This window comes from Miscanthus floridulus, chromosome 13, assembly GCF_019320115.1.
Source record: "Miscanthus floridulus cultivar M001 chromosome 13, ASM1932011v1, whole genome shotgun sequence".
In the NCBI taxonomy this organism is placed as follows: Eukaryota; Viridiplantae; Streptophyta; class Magnoliopsida; order Poales; family Poaceae; genus Miscanthus; species Miscanthus floridulus.
Window position 1 is genome coordinate 89,243,297 of NC_089592.1, and position 10,013 is coordinate 89,253,309.

The window sequence follows — 10,013 nt, forward strand, 5'->3', positions numbered from 1 at the left end:
TGCCAGGTACCACACCCAAGAAGGAGGAGTCTGAGGGTGTGAGATCTATTATACCGAGGCCCAACTCCTTTAGGGCTCCGGCGAAGAGGAGATTCAGAGCGCTCCCACCATCGACGAGCACTTTTCTGAAAAGCACTTTCTGGATGGTTGTGTCGAGGACGAGGGGGAAATGCCATGTGTAGGGGATGTCCGCCCACTGGTCGACCCTACTGAAGGTGATGGGGACCTCAGACCATGGGCGATAGCTGGGGTTGGTGGCGGCGTCTTCCGTAGTGACAACGAGCACCGCCGGGCGCCGAGCTTCTGTTCTCTTCTGCTCTCGGTGGAGGCGAGGCCCCCAAAGATGGTGGTGACCACCTTGTCAAGGTCCTGGAAGGCATTGTTATTCTCCCCAGGTGGTTGGCAGCCTCCGGCTCCGTCATTGGTGTCGTCATCTAGCTTTTTGTCCTAGAACTCCTTAGCCAAGCCGAGGCAGTCCTTCATCTTATGTTTGGCATTCTTGTGGAGAGGGCATGGGCCATCGAGGATCTTCTTGTATTGCTCGTCGTAGTTGCGCTTGGCGCGAGGTTCATTAACAGCGGCGACAATGTGGTCTGGCCGGCGGCGGCGATTTTGACCAGACTTGGGTCCTTCTAGCTGATCACGGTCGCTGTCACGATGGTAACTACGGTCGTCGTAGCGGCGGTCATTGTGGCATCGGTCGTCGGGGCGGTCGTCGTAGCAGTGTGTTGGGCGATGAGTGCCTACATCCTCGTTGAAGCGCATCTCGGCTTCCTCGGCGTCGTCGTACTGGTTGGCGGTCATGATCATCTCGCCAATCCCTGTGGGTGGCTTGCGGTTGAACTTAGAGCGAAGCTCGTGGTGATGGAGTCCTCTAATGAAGGCGGTGATGACCTCCGCTTCCGTGATGTTGGGAATAGAATTCCTCATCTCGAAAAGCATCTGATGTAGCTATGGAGGAGCTCGGATGGCTTCTGGTTGATGTGGTTGAGATCATGCTTGGTGCCCGGCCGAGTACACGTAGCCATATAATTGTCGGTGAAGACTTTTTTTAGCTCTTCCTAGGATCCGATGGAGTCCGGGGCAAGGCTTGTGAACCAGTTCATGGCGGTTGGTGTGAGCATGATGGGAAGATAGTTCGCCATGACACTAGTGTCTCCTCTAGCAGCGCGGACAGTAGTGGCGTAGGCCTATAGCCACTGTATTGGGTTCATCCTTCCTTCATAGGGCTCGACCCCAGTGATTTTAAAACCACGAGGCCATTGAAGTGTTCAGAGCGCCCGTGTGAATGCTGGGGGCCCTTTGGGGTTGGCGGTGTCGTTGTCTACGGTGTTGCCGGCGTTGAGTGGCTCGAGAGCTGAGTTTGGGTTACCGTACTCTTGCTCGTACTCCTGGCGATGGCGTACTTCTTGTTCATGGTGACCAAAGCGGCGTTCGTCGATACGCCGTCGTGCATCTCAGAGATTATTGAGGTGCACTCGGACGTCCTGGTCGACCTCTTGGTCGTGTTGGCGGTGATGTTCGATGCGGTTGCCCCTAGCTACGCCTTGGAGGGGTTGCCTATCATCGTGGTGCTGGTCAGTGAAGCGACTTAGGTGGCGATCGGATCTTTGCGCGGCTGATCGACGAATCGAGGTTATGGAGCATGAAGGTCTCTGATCCTGGCAGATCTCATTGACCTGACAGTGCGCCGCTTTAAGCATGGCAGCGACCTTGGCGACCTCTGGTGTCTGCGGGAGCCGGGCGAGCTCGTTGGCGGCCACTGCCAGATTGGCGCTTGGAGTCTTGTAGATGTCGTGGCTGTCAACATGGACAAACTCGTCGTCGAGGTTGCACTAGAGTGGCCTTCCTTGCAAGTCAAGCTGCTGCTCGACCCTCGTAAGGGCAGCCTCATTTGCTCGGCGCTGTGCATGGTTGACGTTTCGGTTCTCGTGAGCGGCGCGTTCCTCCTCGGTTTCGCCGTTCCGAGGGGGGCTGTCGACGCTGACGTTGAAGATTGCGCCGCCATGGAAAGGAGGGAGAGGAAGTAGCTCGGTGGTAGTTTCGGCGATGGTCTCCGTAGAGCCCTAGGACTCGGAGTCTAGATTCTCCTCCAGGATGGTTTGGAGGGACGCTCCGGGGCGTCGGCCGACGTGCAGCATGTTGACGGTCGGCAGAGGCTGGTCAGCGATCTGGTCGGCGGGAGGATGGACATCTCTAGCCTGGTCGGCGAATCTGCCCCTTAGGGCATCTTGGTAAGCGGCGGCGACATTGGTGAACCCGAAGGGTAGGGCCGTAACCCTTGGAGTTTCCTGAGCAGCCTCCAATAGATCTAGATCGGAGGGTGGTCAGCGCTGAACCAGAGTGTCCAGAGCCGATTCGGCGATGGAGAGGCAATCGGCGAGCTTCTGACCAACCTGATCGATGGATGCGATTAGATGTCGTTGTTGATCTACCTCCTCTGGTAGCGAGGAAGCGGGCGGTGAGTTGTCGGTGAAGGCGACTTCGGAGGCGGTTCTAAGATCAGATCTGCAGTCGCAGGTGTTGGGGGTGATCGGTACAGAATTGATCTGCACCGGCTCGATGAGCTCTCCGACTCCGTCAGCGTTGATGATCCATGAGATCAATCTGATCATGAAGATCTGGCCGGGCTACGGGAGGGACGAAGAGCCTACGGAAAAAGCTATCTTGTTCGATAAGGAAACAGCACACACACCCCTATTTGGCGCACCAACTGCCGATAGAATATCGTTGGCAGTCCTCCGATGGGTATCCCACAAAGGTAGATTGATCGGCAGAGAGACGTGTAATCAAGAACAAGAAGGCAATAGAGACACATGAGTTAGACATGTTCAAGCCGTCAGTATGACGTAATACCCTACTCCTGTGGTCTGTTGGTTTGTATTGGCTATCGTATGACATTACGTGAGTTTAGAGGGATCCCTGCCCACCTTATATAGTCCGGGGGCAGGGTTACAAGTCAGTTAAATCTGAGAGATAACCAGAAAGTAATAACAGATTACCGGAATCTTGGGATCATATGTATCCTAACAGATCTCGTAGTATCTTCAGGATATCTTTTCAGTATCTTGCGGGAGGCGCCGAGCAGAGTCGTGCCTCGCAAGGCTTCATCTCGTGGGCTAGGCTGCCCCTGGGGGCGCAGCCCATATGGTCTGCCATGGGTATCCGGGGTCGTACCCCCCACAAATGCGCACGATAGCGCGAACGTCCTTGGACACGGTGTTGTACATCCAGCTCAGGATGCACTGGTCGACCTTGACCCAGCCCGGATCACGGCAGTTGGCGGCGGTGGGTGACGAAGTAAGGTAGGAGCCGATGCCGAACTTGCCGACGAAGGCGTCGAAGAAGCATCGCCACTCGGTGTAGTTCGACTCGGTGATGTCGAGCTCGACGGGCACGTGGTTCTTGATGTTCACCGTCTAGAGCACGGTCATGGAGGGAGGCTGGACGACGGTCTCGGTGAAGGAGACGCGATCGATAGAGGAAGTGGAGGAAGAGGAGTCGCCATCAGAGAGATCGGCGTCGAACAGAGGATGGCGTCGCGGGGAGGAGCAGCGGAAAGCGGCACGCCGGCGGCGCGGGCGCGACGGCGGTAGTTGCGGGGAGGGCGGCACAGGGGAAATGACCTAAGCAGCTGATACCATGAAAGAGTGAACAATGGAGCCAACAATTTGAATCGTGTTGATCTCTGACAGGTTACAGGCAGTGGAACTGCCAACGCTCGAGGCGCGTCTGCCGAGTGTGCGCACGACGTGGGCGACGTCGTGGGTGGACCGTGGACTCAGGCAGCGCGGGAAAACCTCATCAAAGCCATTCAAAACTCAAATACAAATTACACTTTATCAATAACGTACGCATAGCTTCTTTCTCCGTTGCCATTCTTCCGTGCGTTCGGCACCCTGCTCGTCTGCTCAACGCCCAGCGCTCCTTGTTGTCCTCCCCTTTCTGATCCCTGTCTGGCTAGCTTGCTGCTCTAGTGGAGTCACACGACATGTGCCGAGTAGACGAACCTACTGCTCCTAACCTGACGGGTTTCGGGGACCCAGGTTCGAGGATGCGTTGATCATCCACCTTGCCCTGGCCGGCTCCGTTGCCACCCCTAGTTAGGGCGCGTTTAGATGCAAAAATTTTTGGTTTTGGCTACTATAATACTTTCGTTTGTATTTAATAATTAGTGTCTAATTATGGACTAATTAGGTTCGAAAGTTTCGTCTCGCGATTTCTCGCCTAACTGTGCAATTAGTTTTTTTTTCGTCTACATTTAATACTCCATACATATGCCGCAAGATTCGATATAATAAATACCGTGCAAAAAAATTTGAGAACTAAACAGGCCCTTAACCAATTTGAAAAAGAATAAAGTGAGGAGCTCTCAACATTGCTTTTACACACTGGAAACCTCCAGTGCCCACCGAAGTGGAGGTACCGTACACGCTAAGGTTTAATTGCATGGACGTGGACCTATTCTTCCGGTGACCAGCGGAGTTAGGAAGCTTGGACTTACGAGTGGTACCGTCTCAATAAAATAATAGTGTGTTTTTTATAATAAATCAGTATCTATAGTTTTTTCAGCCAGTCAAATAGAGCCTAAGCCAGCGTGAAGGTGTTTTGAACAAGATCACCAAAAGCTTATATTAATAATATTTTGTATAAACTTAGTTAAATTTAAAAAAGAGTTTGATTATGATTTCAAAGTTTTACATTATAAAAAGTATATTTCATAAATAATATAATAATACTTATTGATATCATAAATGTTTAATGTTAAATTGAAAATGTTGAGCTTATAGCACCATGAAAGGATTGGGACCTAATGGACCCCAGATGCGTCAGTACTATGCACCGTACAGGTACAGAGAAAAGTCGTAATCATCGTACATCATTGCGCGACAATTCCTGTGGTGGGATCAAATAGGCAATCGAAACTCGAAAGTGACCCAAAATTATCACAGAATCGCCGGAACCTCAAGGCAGGCATCAAATTCAGATGGTTGTGTACTCCGGTCGACTCGTTGGAGGTATGCTTCAATTTATATATATTAGGAAATGAAATAAAATTTAGTTTAATTTTATTATAATCCACCTCAACACACGTGAATTAAGACATGCAAATAAAACATCAACGCCTATCCCGACCATGAGATTTTTTCCCCTCTCCTTTTCCTTCTCATTTCCATGGAAAGCCGAAAGCGTGCAGGGATGGATACGTCAAAGCTTCGAGACGAATCCTGTTACTGTAGCACAGAATTTACAGAATTGCAGGGAGGGGCAGCACACGACGGTGGCTCGCTTCTTTTCTTTGCCGCTCACCGCTGATGCTTTCCTTTTCTCATCGTCGGGTCCTGGATTTACACTTTACAGCAGCAAAGAGAATGCTAATGAGTAATCATATCATATATTTACCCAAGCTGTAAGGCCTTGTTTAGATGCCACCCAAATTCCAAGTTTTTTCACTCTCTCTCCATCACATCAATTTTTAGTCGCTTGCATGGAGTATTAAATGTAGATAAAAAAAATAATTAATTACACAGTTTAGTTGGAAATCATGAGATGAATCTTTTGAGCCTAGTTGGTCTACGATTGGACAATATTTGTCAAATAAGACGAAAATGGTACTATTCATCGGATTGAAATTTTTTCACAATCTAAACGAGGCCTAGTAACATTTCCATTTTCCTATTGAAACTAGTACATGAATGTGATGTGATGCGAAGGACGATCAAGTGTTATGTGGTGGGAATTGGGATGAGGACGACTCGCGGTTTCCGCTTTCTTTACAAAACCCATCCATCCATGACCTGGGAGACGTGCTGTTGACAGTTCAGCAGAGGAACCTGCCGAGCGCGAGGCCGACGCCGGCGACGCCGACGCAGACGGCGAGCGCGACCCACCACGCGGCCACCCCGCCGGCGCCGTGGTCCGGGTCCGGGTCCGGTTCCGGTTCCGGGCCCGGGCCCGCATCCGCATCTCCTCGTCTTCCTCGGAGCAGGGAGTTCTCGGCCTCCAGCATCATGACCCAGCGGCGGTGCGCGGACAGCGCGACGGAGTCCCGCACGAGCAGCGCCGCGAGGTCAACGTTGGTGGCGCCCGCGGCTGCCAGCTTGTCCTCCGCCTCCCGCGCGCGCGACTGCGACAGGCGCAGCGCCCGCAGCAGGTCTTCGTCGGCGACGTCGCCCTTGTGGTCCTTGGCGGCGGCGGCGGCGGCGGCGGTCTCCAGCCTTTTGAATGAATTCATTCAATCCAATCAAACACCGAAAGCGAAACACGGGCAGGCGGGCGCAGCAGAAAGGTCGGATTGAGGTGGAGCAATGCAATTGTAATCCCGACGGGCGAGAAAGGATTTCGAGACGGTGTGTTACCTGTGCAGAGTCGGGACGGGGCCGAAGAGCTTGGCCGGTGGGGGCAGGTCGCAGTTCTGGAGCAGATCGGGCCGGTGCCGCCGCTGCTGCTTGTGCGGCCGGTCGGCGGCCATCAGCATCATCTCCCGCTCCAAGTCGTCGTAGTGGCGCTCCAGCTCCCACTCCAGCCCGCCCTTGTTCTTCCTCCTCTCGTCCGCCGCCGGATCCGCCTCCATCGGCGGGCTAGAGTGGTTGTTGTGGTGTGGTGTGGGGGATTTGGTTTGGTGAAGGCGAGAGGACAGCGGTTGCTTCGGAACGGAGGAGGCTTCTCTCTGCCGTTGTGCCTTCCGCGAGCAAGGAAGCAACTGAAACCGCGGGCGCGGAGGAACCGGTGGTTTTTCCTCCTCCTTGGTTCTTGCTTCCCCGCCGCGTCTGCCGAGTGCCGCGTGCCGCGGGCCGCGGGCCGGACGTCACCCACCGCGTCTGCCGGATCCCTGCGAGTTTGATCGTCCTTTCCGCCGCTTGGCCTGACCTCACTCGTCGCTGCGGTTCAATTCCGACGCTTTGCTTTGCGTTGCGTCCGTCCCGAGTTAACCACGTCGCGGTGCTTTACACGGCAAGTCCAACTGCTATGCGTCGTCTATACAGTGCAGCAGCTGCTTTGCTGCCCAGTGTGATCGCTTTTCCTTCCGACCGTGGGCATCCTAGAGCCCGCACGTCCGGCGCGAGGGCTGCGTACGAACGCATCTCCTCTTCCCAGCCCGCACGCCTCCCCCCCGCGTATCAAAATAGAATAGAACCTGCCCGTCCTCGCACCCCGTTCCCCCCACCGCACCCCTGTCTCGCAGAGCACGAAACACTTCAAGTGCAACATCACAAACATATGAAAAAAAATATGTAGCGCAACATCAGAATATAAATACTGTAACATCGTAAAAATATGTAGTGCAATATAAAAATATGTACTGCAATATCGAAAAATATGTACTGCAACAACGAAAATTATGTACTGCAACATCAAAAATTATATACTGCAACATTGAAAACAATAATACTATAACATCGCAAAATCAACCATGAAACATGGAAAATGAAAACAAATATGTACTGTAACAACAAAAATGATGTACTGCAATATCTCAAACAGTCACTGTTCACCTAAACGGCCGTTTAACCCGTTTAAACACTGTGTAAACGCTACACGGTGGTACGCCGTTTCCGTTTAATCACCCTTTTACCCCGTTTAATTGGCCGTTTAGCCCGTTTAATGGGACGTTTTGCCCAAATAATGGCTAAACGGTAGGTGACCAACTGTTTACCGTTTGGCGTTTAGGAAAACACTGCAAACAGTAGCACTGCAACATCGCAAAGTCAACCATGAAACATGAAAAATGGAAACATTCGAAAATCATTTGTTGCAACAACCCAAAAATCCTACTACAACATTCAAAAATCATCTGTTACAATATCCCAAAAGACCCATTGCAACACGGAGAAATAGCAAGGGCGTACGAACAGCAAGGGGATGGTTTTGAGGTGTAGGCTGCTCCAGCCCTTGCCCATCACCTTCGAGCTCACCGAGGGGAGGAGGGAAGGACCTCAGAGCTCGCCGGAACCCTAGCCACCGCCGCGTCGCTTAGATCCAGAGGAGGAGGAGGTGGTGGAGGGCGAGGACTCAGATCCAGAGGAGGAGGAGGATGGCTCAGATCTAGAGAAGGACCGACCTACCTGTCGAAGCCACCACCGTCGTCTTCGTCTCCGGTAGAGTAGTGAGAGCTAGGTTGCTAGGGAGTGCAGGGTCTCATAGAGCTCATGGAGGTGGGAGGGACAGAGGGAGGAAGGAAGGGAGCACGGGTGGACCGGTGTGGGGGTGAGGGAGCGAGCGACAGAGTGGGGATGATGATGAAGAAACGTGGAGCGGGAACGAATGAGAACGACTCGGTCCGTGTACGGTCCGTCCGGATGGAACGGAACATACGAAATCACGTTGATTGGCTCCCGAGATAAGATACTTGAACGAACCTTCAACGCAGCCTAGGAATCTCGGACGACCGAGTTATACTAGGGAAAATTGGTTTCATAGCATTGAAAGATCGCCATATCCGGAAAATACCATCAAAACTTTGCTGCTCTGTAAAATACCATTCAAAGAATACGATGTCACCTCGATATAGCATTCCGTCACGTTTGGTGCAAACGTCGCCGCCTCCGTCAAGCTCCTCTCCTTGTCCTTCCTAAGCTGAGTGCAGCCGCTGCCTCTCCTCAGGTGGGACCTGCTCCAACGGCTGCCGCTCCAGAGGGATAGAGCAGACCGGTGACGACGGCAACGGCAACGGCAAGGCTCTGCGGAGGGTGTCATCGAGGATGCAGCACCTCGTTGACTTCGCCGGGAGGAAGTCGGCGCACAACCTCATCCTCCGCGACATGCTCATGCTCGAGAACCAAGTCCCGCTCTTCCTCCTCCGTAGGATCCTCGAGCCCCAGTGCGCGTACCCCGGCGAGGCCGGCGAGCTGCTCCCGCGGATGGTCACCAGGCTCATGAAGGAGCTCTGCCCGTTCAAGATGGTGGACACGTTCCCCGCGATTGAAGTCAGCAAGAACGCACACCTGCTCGAGGTGCTCTACTATCTGCTTGTGCCCAAGCCATGACGGCGCGGCGGAGGCCGTCGCCCACGGCAGTAGCCGCGAAGACGGCTACGACAACGAGGAGCAGCCGGTGGACGGCGCTGGCGATGAAGAGCAAAAACATGCCGTTGGCTGCGAGTATGTGAAGCAGCTGTTGCTCACCGTGTCCAGCATGGCGTCGGGGCTCAACAGCGGCCTGATGCGCTACGTGACGAGGCCGATCGCGTTCGCTGTCAAGGCACCGTGGAAGATGCTCACCGTCGTGCCGGGGTTCTCGGCGATGAAGCAGCCCGTCGAGGCCTTCTTCATGTCCAGCACCGACGCGAGCACGCACGCCCCACAACCCAAACATCGCGGAGTCTTAGGGGGCTCAGAGCTCAAGCCCGGCGCCTGTGCTTGCCTCGCATGCTGCCGCCGAACACTCCAGTGCCGCCGCGCTCACCCTGGCTTGCCAAAGATGCCTCCGCGCGGAGCTGCGCCGCACCAGCCCGCGATTCCACCCGCAGCAGTCAGACGCTTAAGCTCGCCGCCACGGGCACCAGGGCCTGCCCGCTGCCACTCTGCTGCCCGGAGCTCCCCGCACCGGAGCCGAGTGCGGCCAGCACGGAGGACCACTCGGCTCTCTTCCTCTAGAGCGGCAGCAGTTGGAGCGGGTCCCACCTAGAGGAGAGGCAGCGGCCACACTCACCTCAGGAAGAACGGAGGAGTTTGACGGAGGCGACGGAGTTTGCTCTGAACGCGACAGAATGCTATATCCAGGTAACGTCGCATTCTTTTAATGGTATTTTGCGAAGCGACAAAATTTCGATGGTATTTTCCGGATACGGTGATCTTTCGATGCTATGAAACCAATTTTCCCGTTATACTAGCCCTACAATTTTGTCAACTGCACAGTAACATTACACATGCTCCTCATGCGTTCGCATCCCTCCGATTCGCTGTCGCGGCTTTGTATTGTCTTCCAAGCATTCTATTTTTATTTTATTTTTCCTTTTTCTTTCTTTCTTTCTTTCTGAGACAGTAGGACACAAAATCTGGAGTACCTCTGTA

The 10,013-nt window shown here is 53.6% G+C and overlaps 1 protein-coding gene across 1 annotated transcript; it reads right to left on the minus strand.

Moving 5' to 3' along the window:
- Positions 1-5,408: 5,408 nt before the first annotated feature.
- LOC136501142 (uncharacterized) lies at positions 5,409-6,942 on the minus strand. Its single transcript, XM_066496635.1, has 2 exons — positions 6,360-6,942; positions 5,409-6,218 (listed from the first exon to the last, which is right to left on the minus strand). The coding sequence occupies exons 1-2, from the start codon at positions 6,572-6,574 to the stop codon at positions 5,822-5,824; spliced, it is 612 nt and encodes a 203-aa protein (XP_066352732.1). The 5' UTR covers positions 6,575-6,942; the 3' UTR covers positions 5,409-5,821.
- Between the last annotated feature and the right edge of the window lie 3,071 nt (positions 6,943-10,013).

What these genes read in the sequence shown, in the direction of transcription:
- LOC136501142 (XM_066496635.1), bottom strand. Translation starts at nt 6,574, where the DNA reads ATGGAGGCGGATCCGGCGGCGGACGAGAGGAGGAAGAACAAGGGCGGG. An exon ending in CCCGTCCCGACTCTGCACAG is followed by an intron (nt 6,219 to 6,359) that starts GTAACACACCGT and finishes TTCATTCAAAAG; the next exon opens with GCTGGAGACCGCCGCCGCCG.